The sequence below is a fragment of the Gavialis gangeticus genome, unplaced genomic scaffold, assembly GCF_001723915.1.
Source record: "Gavialis gangeticus isolate Ggan-Ray unplaced genomic scaffold, GavGan_comp1, whole genome shotgun sequence".
NCBI lineage: Eukaryota > Metazoa > Chordata > Crocodylia > Gavialidae > Gavialis > Gavialis gangeticus.
This window is the reverse complement of record NW_017729019.1, coordinates 13,562,923-13,576,751: the sequence shown is the minus strand read 5'-3', so window position 1 is coordinate 13,576,751 and position 13,829 is coordinate 13,562,923. Positions and strand designations below refer to the sequence as shown.

The following is a 13,829-nucleotide window of genomic DNA, read 5'->3' as shown; positions in this document are numbered from 1 at the left end:
TAGTTAGGATAGATTTGTACTTTATAGACTGCCTTCTGCCTGCCTTCAGACTAACACGGCTAACTTCTTTGAAAAATCTTTGAAAAAACCGTCAAGGAGGCCATCAACCACAAGCTCACAACTGGTGCAATAATAAGAAGCAACCAGCACAGCTTTGTCATGCCTAACAAACCGGGTATCCTTCTATGACCAGGTAAACTAACCAGCTGGACATGGGACGTGAGGTTGACATCATCTAACTAGACTTCAGCAAGTCCTTTGATACCGTTTCCCATGAGATGCTATCAATTAAGTTGGAAGGTACTGGCCTAGACCAGTCTACAGTGAGGTGGGTTGGCAACTGGCTCAGAGACCAATCCCAGAGAGTTGTACTCAGTGGGATCGCTTCATCCTGCAGGGCCATCTCCAGTGGTGTCCCCCAGGGATCAGTGCTTGGGCTTGTGCTCTTTAACATCTTTATCAATGACTTGGATGAGGGAGTGGAAAACGCAATAATCAAGTCTGTGGATGACACCAATCTGTTGGGAAATGTGGGCACATCTGAGGACAGGGTGAGGATCCAGGATGACCTTGACAGACTGGTCCTATGGGCTGAACGCAGTCAGACGAGGTTCAATACGGACAAGTGCTGGGTCCTTCATCTGGGTAGGAGGAACCTTCACCATAACTAAACAATGAGTGGTGGTCCACTGGCTGACACCACATCTGAAAGGGACTTGGGGGTAACAATCGACCAGAGGATGAATATGAGCCAATAGCATGATAAAGTCACCAGCAGAACCCTGGTGCACATCAGCCAATGGGTAGCCAATAGATCCCGAGAGGTGCTCCTCCCCCTCTATTGGGCATTGGTGAGACCACAGTTGGAGTACTGTCCAGTTATAGGCACCACACTTCAAGAAGGACGTGGATAAGCTCAAAAGGGTACAGAGAAGGGCCACCCTTATGATCAGGGGCCTGGAGGATAAGCCCCATGAGGAGAGACTCCGGGAACTGGGTTTGTTCAGTCTGAGTAACAGAAGACTGAGAGGCAACTTGATAGCCGCTTACAATTATGTCAGGGGGGAGCACCAAGATCTAGGGGAGCTACTAGTCAGAAAGGTACCCCATGAGAGGACAAGGACCAATGGGCACAAGCTAGTTGAGAAAAAATTTAGGCTAGACATAAGGAAAAACTTATTTTCTGTAAGGGTACCTAGAATCTGAAACACATTCCCAGGGGAGGTGGTGCAGTCGCCATCCCTGGAGGTGTTCAAGAGGAGGCTGGACAAGCACCTAGTTGAGCTCATATGAGCCCAATTACCTCCCGCCCGTGGCAGGGGACCGGACTTGAAGATCTTACAGGTCCCTTCTGGTCCTTCTATTCTATGATTCTAAGATACCTCTCTCCTCTACAGCTAACATCATGAGCCTTGCAGCACTACAGCCCAGAATTTCACTTTTGTTCTGTACCTATTTTACTACAGATTTACAAAAGGGTTCCTTTCCTTCCAGGGACATAAATTTCAATCTATCTGCAGTATTCTAATGCATCTATCTCCTAGTCTAATGCAAGGGTGTCAAAGATACAGCCTACAGAGCTGTTTCATCCAGTCCATGGTGCTCCTGAAGGGGATGGGAATTTGGGAGTTGGGCAAGCAGGGGTGGAACCTTCTTCCGAAATGCAAAGTATGAAGTCCCACTAGGGACACATGTCAGTAAGGGGTGGGGGAGAGAATGAGCTATGGCTGTGTTGGCCCCTATGCTGCTGCCAGAGGTAGATTCACATCCAGCCCAAGAGGAACCCCATGAAATAAATGTTAATAACATCAAAAGCAATGCAAAAGCAGCTTAAGCACAAATAAAGACTACTACATAAATATGCAACCTGAAAATAATCCAAAGTTACAGAAAGCAATAAATATATTATTAAGAAAACAACTAATATCTAACTGTAAATTACTAAAAAAGTTTTCTGAGAGTATGTTACTTATATAGAAGATACTTGTTAGCGCTTGCCTTAGCATACTGTTTGTTTCTTCCAGGTTTTTTATCATTTCCTCACTCTGGCGTTCCTTCTTTTTGTTATCCTGAACAAAGATGTATGTTGTTATTATTTGAATAACATACACTGACAGAATGGGGTTTAAGTAGTACATTCACCTGCCTTTAGTTAATGATGCCTTTTATATCTTAAAGTAAAAAACCTGGTTTCAAAATTTACAGACACAATAAAAGCTGTCAACATCATATTTTAATGTCATCTGGTTTCCCATGTTTCACTTTGAATAAATCATCGTCCAAAACCACGTATAAGATTAGAGCTTGCCTTACGGTCTTCTTGAAGCTTCTTCAGCTCTGTAATTACATCCCTCTTTTCTTGTGCTATTTGTTCTTTTTCTAAAAAACTTTTATTGCAGTCCATGTTTAGTTGCTTATTCTTTAGCCTATTAAAATATTTGGGAAATCAGAGAAATAAGGACTTTGAATTTCAACATTCCATTTAAAACTAATTTATAACAAAGCTCTTTGAATTTCCACATCGAGCGAGACCACATCTACACTAGTAACTGGTTTTTATGCAAAATCTGTTAAGGATGGGATTTTTGGTGATCATTTCTGTACCGTCAAAAAGCCCTGGTGAGATCCATTTATACCAGTGTAAGAGTGCTTTTAGCAACAAAAACTGTTTCAGTTGAGAAAATGACATAAGCTCTATAGGCAAATGCATTCTTCTGAGAAGCTGTAGGAGGGCTTGCTAATATAGCTATTCCAGTAAAGATCTACCAGTATTCCTAAAACTGAAGGCCTTTTCCGGCATAAACTGGCCTTAGGCAAGGAAATGCAAAAGAAATATCTCTCTCACGTCATTATTTTATTCTTCTTCTCTGTTGTATCTGATTTATGATTAAAATATGTTTTGGCTCATTATATTGTATATTGAACTGGACCTGCCTCATCCATTAAGATCACAGGCTAACTGGCTACTGATCTACCACCCTACACTTATTTCTTGGTTCTGCAAACATCTGCATTCTGATTTGATGCTCATTTTACAGTTATTTCTCAGTGGCTATCAAGGGCAAAGCTCCATCCTCAGTGCAGGCAGCTCATTGGGCTAATGTGGTTAAGACATGCCGCTTTCTGAAGCCAAGGGTTTTCAATCTCATTAGACTAGAGGCACCCTTCATCAGACTCAAAACATCCCTCAGAAAGTGTCAGACCTTAGTTTTACTTTGCTTTTTTTTACTACAGAAAAAGAAAAGAATAGAACAATACTTCTGTTGCAAAGAACTCAGAAAAATCACAATAGGAATTAATAGTGTCAAAGATATTCTGACCTATTTGAAATCTTTGAGTTTATCTTAGGAAACGGGTGTAGGTGTTTGCATGCCTAGCAGTGTTAATATTGCATGGCACCCTTAAAAGACGAATCGCCGATCTGGGACATCCATGATAACACAAACAATAACAACTTAGTTAAATTAAATGCAAGTTAAATTAAAAATCCCCACTCCTCATAAGTGGAAACGTTAAATAAATCTAATTTAATTAAAATGATTAAGTTATTATTAATGAATATGTTTTAAATCTCTTGATAGAGATTAGGCAAACAGAGCAACAATGATATGGAGAAAAGAGGAGAACGAGTGTTTACTCAGCTTTTTCCATAATTGAATGGAAAATTTGAGACCCAGGAGTAAAGGTTGCATTGTCAGCAATAATACCATCTTGATTTCCTTTACACAGAATGCAAAACTGTTATTTATTACAGTATATTTTCCAGAAATTGCACTAGTGCTGTTTTCTGTGGTCTGTCTTGGAGACAAACTCCTTTCAGCTGTAATATTTTCCCTTTGCGTTAGAGCTGCCAGAGCAACAGCTTAAAATGTGAGATAAACACTGACTGCTCCAGGGTACAATTTAGTTTACTTAGCAAAATAAATGTTCAATAAACCCACATAATATTGTGTCCCTACGTGTTTAGCTTGACGGTATCTTAATATATATATTTATTAGAAAATATATCATGCATGATTTTAAATGTATATTAGAATAAGAAACAACTTTTATGTATAATACCCCAAAATCAGAGTGTAAAGCTAATACTGTATTTAAAAATACATACATCTCTTTCTCAAGCTCTGCATTCAATGCTGCAATCTCTTTTAAATATTTTTGGTCATTTTCAACAGCACCAGTTAACTGTGCTTCTAAATCAAGTATTTTTTTCTGCAGAAAAATATAACATGAGTGGACATACATTTATAACCTACAGCTTCTGAAAAGCTGCCCAAAATGGAGCAGACAAACAAAACCTTATAACAAAATAACACTGCTGATGTGCTATAAATTAGCTAAATTATATCTACATAGCACCGCTGTAAAATGTTAACCTTTCATATAGATAAGCTGGACCTCTTCCCTGCACCCAGACTAATTAACAAGGCTGTAAGATTTTTGCAAATCTGCTTTTTAGAACAACTTCAGTGATAACTACCAAGCTTTCTATAATAAATCTTCTTGATTCTCAATGCACAGTCAAAGGAAGGGAACAGGAAAGGAGCCCCTACTGTACCCAAGGAATGAAGAGAAACAATGTACTTTCTTCCGGGTGCCTTGTCCCTGTGGAGAAGAGACCAGTAAACAACAACCAAAAAAAGATACTACCTCGGCAAGATATACCAGTGACTCTGGATTTGTTGGTTTGGAAGTGAAAAATGGGGTACTTGTACACACCACAGGGTTTAATCCTCATTAACTTAACGAGCATTAACATTTTAAAACTTGTTTATTTTGGCGCATCGTGTTTGTGTTTGCACGGACCGGGCTTTCAAACAAATTAAGCCCCGTGTGCAATTCCCCGTAAATTCCAGCAGGGGGAGCCAAATACCAATCTACTCCCAGTGCTGTCTTTCCTAAAGAACTACAGCAGGCGGCGCATGTCAGTAATACCCCTATAGTCCCTATTACTAACCCCTGTATACTGTAAGTATTAAGCCCATGCCTCCAGAGTCCCCGCTCCCACTTCTTGATGCTTGTGACTCCGTCTTTAGGTTAAGATGATGGTGTGTTGCAGTGAATGGATTGATAGATTTCCAGGGGCTTAAGTAGGGTCCAAATGAATTGCGCTTGGGTACCTAATTCCATGTAGATGTCCAATAAGTAAAACAGACTCTGGCTCTTGGTGCTCAGGTCCTGAATACCACAGGTAAGGGCTGTGAAGCAACAGGTACCAAAGGCAAAAATACCAGATTCCAAGAATTGAGAAACTCAGAGCTAGGTTCAGGACCAGAAGGAGAACGGTCTGCCATTAGCTTTCTTGGAGCGTGGCCCCCGGGCCCCTGGAAGGGGTGTTTGAGTCTTATGGAACTTATACTGAGCCAGCTGATTCGTGTGTCTCAACTTGCTAACCACTGGACATGGTGCCCTGTGCACTGGTTCATCTCTGGAGAAATGCTGCTTTTTCACAGTACCAGAGGACATTCCAAACTACAGCCAATTTCATGTGGACACACCTTAATTCTTAGAACTGCCCCACTTCTAAGCATTTAATACATTTAAATTTAATACTTCATTACTGGTAGATTTTTTAAATGTAAATATACCTCACTGTGCTTATAACAGCACGATAGCTCTTATAACATGGAATAACAAATGCACTCTAAATATTTCCCACATCAGACAGCTGTTGTTAAAATATAAACAAGCTTTGTATTAACTTATCTACATAATTTTCAAGGGTACTACATGTACATTCTTTGCATAATACTTCCTGCCAGTGACCAATGACGACATTCATGCATTCAAGTACATCTTATCAATAATATTAAAAAATTCCCCCTTTCTACAAACCTCTCTGACTTTAAGAGTATCCTTCATCTCTTTGTTTTCATCTTGTAATTTTTCCAAAGTGGTCTCCAGATGCTTCTTTTCAGCTAAAAGTCCTTCAACCTGTTTCTATTTAAAAGCAGCAAAGCAATCCCAACATTAGAATATTAAGTCTCAAACACGTAAGAAATAAGTATAATTGTCACATATTTTTACCAGTTTGTAAAATTTTCATTTATACCATCAAATATTAAACTGTCAGGAATATCATCCTGAAATAAATATAATATATTGCAACCAAGTCAGCCCGCTGTAAAAGAACAGGAAAAGAGAGCGTTATGGGTCAGTGTTGCCACAGAGTTTAGGAATTATGGGGCTCAGTTCAAAGCCCCAGTAGGTACTGTTTTCTTGACGGCATTTCAAGTTCTGTAGTGTTGAAGGTATGTATCGATATAATTAGGAATATAAGTAGTAGAAACTTACAAAGAAAAAAGTCCCTAAGGGAAAATGTTGCACAAAAACAATCCAGAACTTATGCCACAGCTAACTTAAGGGCATTACAAATAAGGTTGCCTTTAAGGTATGATGAACAAGAAAATTCACTTAGTCTAACCTTAAATTCTGTGTGGTCAGAGTCCCCAATTGCCTTCTCTTGTATTAATTTTATTTTTTCTGATTGCTCATATGTTAGCTGCTGCTTCAGATCTTTTTGAATTTTGACTGATCTTTCCTAGGTAATAAAGGAATATATGTTAAAAGGTATACTGAAATAAAAGGAACAGACATGAAGAAAAGATGTTTCAAAGTAATGTTTCTTTTTCCCACTCTTGTGTATCTCCTGTATTTTACAATTGTAAAAGCCAACATGCAGCTCATGCTTGAGCCATCCTTACTCCCACTGAGAGAAGGTAGGTCAGGAAGGATACCGTAAAGTCCTTTCCAGAACTTACTATGCTATCTATTGAAAGTGAGTGGCACTCCGTAATAAGGCCCTACCCTGCACCTCTGCACACCCTCCCCAGACCTAGGAGAACTCTCCAGAGGCTGGGGAACCAGGTCCTGGGACATAGTGAGTACCTCAACAAGGGAGCTGACACACGTGTGTGGAGTCAGAGAGGGTTAGCCACCTGAGCCCAGAGTGGGAAGGATAAAAGACACTAAAAGCAGCCTTAAGAGGCTGCATCTGGCCAGGGAGTAGGCTGCCTGGAGCTACCAGGGGTTAAGCAGCCACGGGGAAAGCCCAGAGTAGGGCTCTTCTCTGTTTGTTTGTTTGTTTGTTTGTTTGTTTGCTTGCTTGCTTGATCATTTGCTTTGTTGCACAAGTCTGCCGGCTCTGCAAAGCCTCTGAAACATAAGAGGCAACCAAGAGGTGAAGCCTGGAAGAACCACTGGAAGAGAGCTAAGTGCTAACTTATTTGTTTAACTTCCTTTGTTTGTTTTGCATTCAAGCCTGGGTGGCCTCTGAGTGTTATCTGCTAGCCTGGCTGCAGCAAAGGCAAGGGCCCTGAACAGTGGGGTCCTTGGCCAAAGCCAGCAGCAAAAGTAAAACTGGTCAGCTCAGTTAGTGTGACCAAACATACCCTGCTGCAATCTGCCTAGATTCTGCCCATAGCAGCCTACACACTCCAATAAAGGGATAGGCATCAGTACAAGAAGGTAGAAATAAAAAATTCAAACTAAAGTGTAAGCGCAGATTCCTGCAGTAATTTGTTTGCCTGCAACGTTCACTTAAGAATAGGACTGGCAGAGTAGCAATACTCTTATGTTTGTGCCTTTTCAAGAAAACAAATGTAATGCCACTAGAATACTTCCAAAAGGAAATTCAAAAGTTCCTGCAAACACCTATAAAAAATATAATCAATTCCACACAAATGTCTGTGAGGGATGTGAAACCTGTACAAGACAGGCTTCATCAAAACGCTCACTTTGCCACATAAAATAGTCTCACAATTCTATAACACTTTCTGTAGGAAGTTAGAAGTTTGACCATTTATATTGAAAATCAACATTGAGACGGCCCTTGCTCTTACTTTTTTAAAAGACAGGGAAGCTGGGGGGTCTCACAGTGGCATTAACTTTTTTAATAGTTTAACTTAATTTACTGCTTGCCCTCAAATGTCATGTCACTGAATTTGCAAGGGTTGGAATTTGTGGACATCATGGAGAGAAAAACTGTTTTTCAAAAAGCAACTGAATGAGGAAAGGCAGTATTTGGCAGGGACGTAACGTGTCAGCCAGGCTCCAGGGATAGCTGGGATGAATGGAGGCAGCGGTGACTTCTGGCTGCCGACAGCACTGCCAGTGCAACTGTGTGGCTACAGCAGAAACTTCTATTTTTTTTTTTTCCACACCGCTCCCCAAATCAGTACCTCAGGCTGATGCCCTAGTCAGTCCATTTTAGTCGTGCCACTGGGCTGGTATACTGAGAGTGGGCTGTCATTGCATAGATTCATAGATTGTTAGGGGCTGCAAGTGACCTTGTAGATTTGCGGGTCCAGCCCACAGCAAAGATAGCACTTGAAAAGGTGAAATAACTAAGATGTCAATGCTCATCTTACTGGCATATGGAGGGAATAAGAAACACGGTACAAGGTGTAGGCTATGCTGGAGTCGTACAAAGTACGAGCAAAGAGAAATCACAGTAGGAGGATTCAGGCCCCTCAAAGAAGAGAGAGAATCTAAATGATAGGTGAGAAAGTTAAAGTTTAGTGGCAGCTTTTGGACAGATATGAAAGGGCTAGAATGTGTTTGTAGGTAGCCTTTAAAAGACAAGAAAAGTTACAAAAGTTTAATAGGTATTTAAACTAGTAACACAGATGATAAATGACACTTACCAAGGCTTCTGTTAGGTTTTCAAGTTGTGCTTCTTTGTCACATTTCAGTTTGGCTATTTCATCTACAGCACGCGCAATGTAAACGCATTGCATTAATAAGATACACTTTTATCTACAATATTTATCTACAACTTTATCTTTACGTTGTGTTCTTATGCTGTTTCAGCTCTAATTCAGTAAGGTGCTTAATTCTGAACAAATCAGTAGCCCTGCTAATTTTGTTAAAGCTACTTGTGTTCAAATTTAAACATGTGCTTAAATATTTGGCTGACTTAAAGCCAAATACACTGCCCTTTTATTTTTACTTTTAAATGTCCTATATGAAAATGGATTAATGTTGTACAGCTGAGGATTCCTTTCTCTTATTTGGAGTAGAAAACAATCGCTGGACTAAATCCAGAATCATCTGTGCCATAGGTAAAATGACTTAAGTGCTTAGTTAGACAAACACTACGTAAAACATCTATATAAAAGTTACGTTTATCATACATTTGATAACATGTTATCCATTTGAATAAAAACTAGCCACTCATTTCAGTGATGTTCATAACCCCAATTATTTTTTACACAAACATATCTACGGTAAACTATGATCTGCAAAAAAGCTGCTGCCTCAGAACTCTTATGCAAATATTCATCTGTACAAATCTGGAGTATACATATTCACATGGCTTTCCTAACATAGTCCATTTCCTTTCCTCTATTCAATAAAACACTCAATTTATTCAAATAAGCTGCAGGATTTACAGAACAATCCCATTCAACAAATAATGAATGCAAGCACTCAAGATAAATGATTCATAAATAACCTTTAGCTGGAAATACGGTTAGAATAAAACATGGAGCAATTCTGAATACGTATATCTAACAGTATAAAATAGTTAAAATCTTAAGGCCAGCATTCTGAGTCCAGCTGAACTTTTTTGGCAAAGGACTTGGAAAATAGGAGATATGGTAGGTCTAAGCTCATCTTTCTACCCTGTCAATTTTAGAACTGGCTCTATGCAGGAATCAATATTAAACTTCTACAGGATTCCCGCCCCCTCCCTCCTCCCCACACACACTTACCACATACAAACTACATCATGAACTCCTATGTGAGATGGTAGAGTGGATACCTTACGATAATCTCAGAGGGACAATGTTCATTTTACCTGCAACTAGCTCGTGCAAAACAATTATCTTCCTGTTTCTGCAAATCTTACCCAGTTCAGTAGATTTCTTACGGAGGTCTGAAGCAAGTATTTCTGACTCATCTTCAAGTTTCGTCAATCTGTTAAAAAGCAAACTCCAGCTTTCTGTCTCCTCAGTCACTCAGTCCTTTGACTGCTCGTGACTGCTTGCAACGGTTGAAAAGATGTGTCCAGGCAACCCACCCCAAAAAGTAATTTCCTAGAAAACTGTTATAAGATTTGAATAAATTACACAATTCACAGCTTGTAAAATCCTTGCCATTTATAGCTCTAATTCTAGTTTTACTGAAATTTATTTTGGTTACCAAAACGACTTTTTTCAGAAAAAATATTGTTTTAAAGACTACAAAGGAAACATTAAGCTGTACTATTAAGTAATAATATTGTTAAATAAAACTGCGTCCATGTTGCTAAATATACCTGTATTGGTATTACTGTACCTATATTCTAGCACAGTGTACAGCTCTTACTGGCGATCAAGGCCCACCTGCTGTATGCCTTATTCTAAAAAGCAAACAATTGAAACAGACTAGATCAAAGATGGTTGAAATGAAGAAAACTCATCCTTATTTTACATACGTAGAACTGAAGTAGAGAGAATAAATGGTTCACTCAAGCCCGCACAGTACGCTTTGTGAACACCACTGGGAATCAAACTCAGTCTACTGCCTGAACAACAAGATTAATCATGTCCTTTAATTTTTTTTAAAGAAAAAGAACTGTTTTTCACCTATTTTGTTCTCTTTCCAGCAACTCTTTCAAGTTAGCAATAGCAATTTCAAATTCATCAACCACTGATGTATGCAGAGCCTTGGTTTCTGTAAGTTTTTCCATTTGTGCTGCTTTTTCTCCAGTGACTTGAATTATTGTTTCCATTGCAGTCTGTAAATCAGTTTCTAAATTCTTCTGAGTAGTCTAAACAAAGTGAAAAAAAGTATTCTAAATTAAAAGTTTTGATAATTATTTATTATTCATTTAATCTATTTACATCTTTTAATTTGTTGGAAAAATTATAGAGTAAGTCATACCTCTGCTTTTTGCAAATAAACTTTAGCTTCTTCCAGTTCTCTCATCAAATGGTCTTGTCTGGTCTGTGATTCTTCTAACATTTCTTTTTGATGTTCTAAGTCATAATAGTTACAAATAAGATATACTCTTAATATTTACAAAATATGTACCAGACAGGTAGTTTTACAGCTGTACGGTATGTAGAAATACTCTCTTCAGTATATTTCCCTTAAACTATTGAGACGATAAATATATTATTTAGAAGGAAGACATGAGCCAAGATTGTGACATCACTAGGAAAAGATGAAATGAGGGACATTTAATATTTATATTACTCATACAATTTAATTAAAGCATCCATATCAGTCATATCATGTGATGTATGTGATTTTTATAACTGCCCACAATTTTTTTTTTTGTATCCACTCAATCCATAGGGATTGAAATGTTTTAAATCTTAATTCTAAGAAAAATGATTGTGTGTGTGTGTGTGTGTGTGGGTAACATAAGCCCTGTTAAAATCACTGAAAATGAAGTACACGTCTTAATGATGCATCATTAATATCTCAGGAGAATTAAGTCTTTTTTGGCCCTTTGCAAGTTTCAGATTCTTCCACTATCATGTCTTAAGCATCAAATGGTAGGTTACTACAAAAAGTAGTCCCAGTTCCAATTCCATTCCTCTGCCTTTTGCCCACCTAAAAGGATTTTATTGCTTGCAAGTTGTAATGTTGAGTTATTCGGAGACAGAGAAATATGTCTGGTAAAAATAAGTATGACAGAGCCATTCACTTCAAAACTAGTGAATAGCTGTAGTAGTTAGTAATTAATGATCTGAAACGGATTCAAACAAGTGACCTAAGGCTTCTGCCCATAAAAACGGCATCATTTTTATTATACTGGTCCAGCTAAAGCAAGACAATCCTAATAATATGGGTTTTACAGTGGTATGAAGGTAAAAGGTATAAATTATATCAGAAAAAGTCAAGTTTATACAGATGTAACTGAGTCCAGATAAAAGTTTATAATACTTTCCTATTTTTTTAAACCCACACCCCTAAGTGAAAACACTCTCAGGTTTCTTACTTGATGTTTCTTCTAATCCAGTAATTTTATCTTTTGATTCCAGCAACTGAATGTTGATGTCTCTGATAATATTATCTTTTTCACCACTTTGAACAGTCAGAACTGTCACCTAAAGAAATGAAGAACTATTTCAATACATAGATAACAAGGTCTAAAAGAGACTACCAACTTTGTCTTATTTTAAATGTGTACATTATGCTCTGGATTAGCATTTGCATGTACAGATATAGAAAAATGTTTTTTTCTGGATGATGGGGTGGATAGTAACCTGTTTAAATTCGCTGATGACACCAAAATTTGGGGGGAGGTGAGCACGCTAGCAGGGAGGGAGAGATTGCAGAGGGATCTGGATAGGTTACAGGGGTGGGCTAACAGGAACAGGATGCGTTTTAATACGGACAAGTGCAGGGTGCTGCACTTGGGCAGTAGGAACCAGCAGCACACTTACACAATGGGGAACTCCCTACTCGAGAGCACGGAGGCAGAAAGAGATCTTGGAGTCATTATTGACTCCAAGATGAACATGGGCCGACAATGCGAGGTCATGGTTGGCAGGGCTAACCGGACCTTGTCATGCATCCACAGGTGCATCTCGAGTAGAGCCAAGGAGGTGATCCTCCCCCTCTATGCGACACTGGTCAGGCCACAGCTGGAGTATTGTGTCCAGTTCTGTGCGCCCCATTTCAAGAGGGATGTGGACAACATGGAGAGGGTCCAGAGGAGGGCCACCCGCATGATCCGGGGACAACAGGGCAGACCCTACAGTGAGAGACTGCGGGACCTGAACCTATTCAGCCTCCACAAGAGAAGGCTGAGGGGGGACCTGGTGACCGTCTATAAACTCACTAGGGGGGACCAGAAGGGTTTGGGGGAGACGCTGTTTCCCCTAGCGCCCGCTGGCATAACAAGAAGTAATGGGCACAAGTTGATGGAGAGGAGGTATAGATTGGACATCCGCAAGAACTACTTCACAGTTAGGGCGGCTAGGAGCTGGAACCAACTTCCAAGGGAAGTGGTGCTGGCCCCTACCCTGGGGGTCTTTAAGAAGAGGCTGGATGCCTACCTGGCTGGACTCATTTGAGTCCCGTTTCTCTTTTTGGGGTTTTTTGTTGTTCTCCCGCCCTGGCGGGGGGTCGGGCTAGAAGATCTACTAGGTCCCTTCCGACCCTTAATCTATGAATCTATGAATTCAAGTAAAAATAATGGAGCTTTAGAAAACTATCCACAAATGATGTTGCAGTTGGGAGTCAACAGCTGTGTAATTCAAACGCAGAGTGCATGTTCCAACCAGATATAGGTACAGAAACAGAGAGGGAAAATATAGAATCCAGTCAACTACCATGCAATTTGTTTTATTTCCTTCACTTACCCTCCCTACTGCTTATTACACTTGTAACCAACTTTCAACCTCACATACTCATCTTACACCAATCAGCAGGTCCAATCCTGACCTTTCTGACATTCAGAAAGAGATGTTTCTTCCCCATTACATGGTATTAGGGCTGTGCAAAGCTTCGTCTGGCGATTTCAATTTGGAGGAGATTCGGCCCAATTCGGTGGCTGAATCTCCAAATCCAAATTGAATCAGGAGACAAATAAAAAGGTCCAAATTGACTCAAAGCTCTCTGAATCTTTGGAAAAGATTCAGAGAGCTTTGATGATTTGGGCACTCCCCGCCTGCTGCAGCAGGGAGCTGGAGCCGGACTCCAAGCTGCTAAGTAGAGGCCGGAGCAGGGGAAGCTGCAGGATTGGGGAAAGGACCATGGGGAGACTCCTGCCAGGTCCCAAACCCTGACTGCTCCCCCAGTGCCCCCTGACACTTGCCTGCTCCCCCAGCCCCGCCCCCCCATGGCTGCCCCCCCACTCCCAGTTCCAGTTGCTTTAAAAAAAAAAAAAA

The 13,829-nt window shown here is 39.9% G+C and overlaps 1 protein-coding gene across 1 annotated transcript in view; it reads right to left on the bottom strand.

Annotated features, from left to right (window-relative positions):
* SYCP1 (synaptonemal complex protein 1) overlaps nt 1-13,829 on the bottom strand; it is a 44,232-nt gene that overhangs the window by 17,872 nt on the left and 12,531 nt on the right. The window contains exons 8-17 of the mRNA XM_019513761.1: nt 11,933-12,041; nt 10,867-10,961; nt 10,569-10,753; nt 9,851-9,918; nt 8,646-8,707; nt 6,425-6,541; nt 5,836-5,940; nt 4,109-4,212; nt 2,309-2,426; nt 1,999-2,069 (exon numbers count right to left, since the gene is read on the bottom strand). Coding sequence (XP_019369306.1) covers nt 1,999-2,069; nt 2,309-2,426; nt 4,109-4,212; nt 5,836-5,940; nt 6,425-6,541; nt 8,646-8,707; nt 9,851-9,918; nt 10,569-10,753; nt 10,867-10,961; nt 11,933-12,041 — 1,034 coding nt within the window. The remainder of the gene's footprint in view (nt 1-1,998; nt 2,070-2,308; nt 2,427-4,108; nt 4,213-5,835; nt 5,941-6,424; nt 6,542-8,645; nt 8,708-9,850; nt 9,919-10,568; nt 10,754-10,866; nt 10,962-11,932; nt 12,042-13,829) is intronic.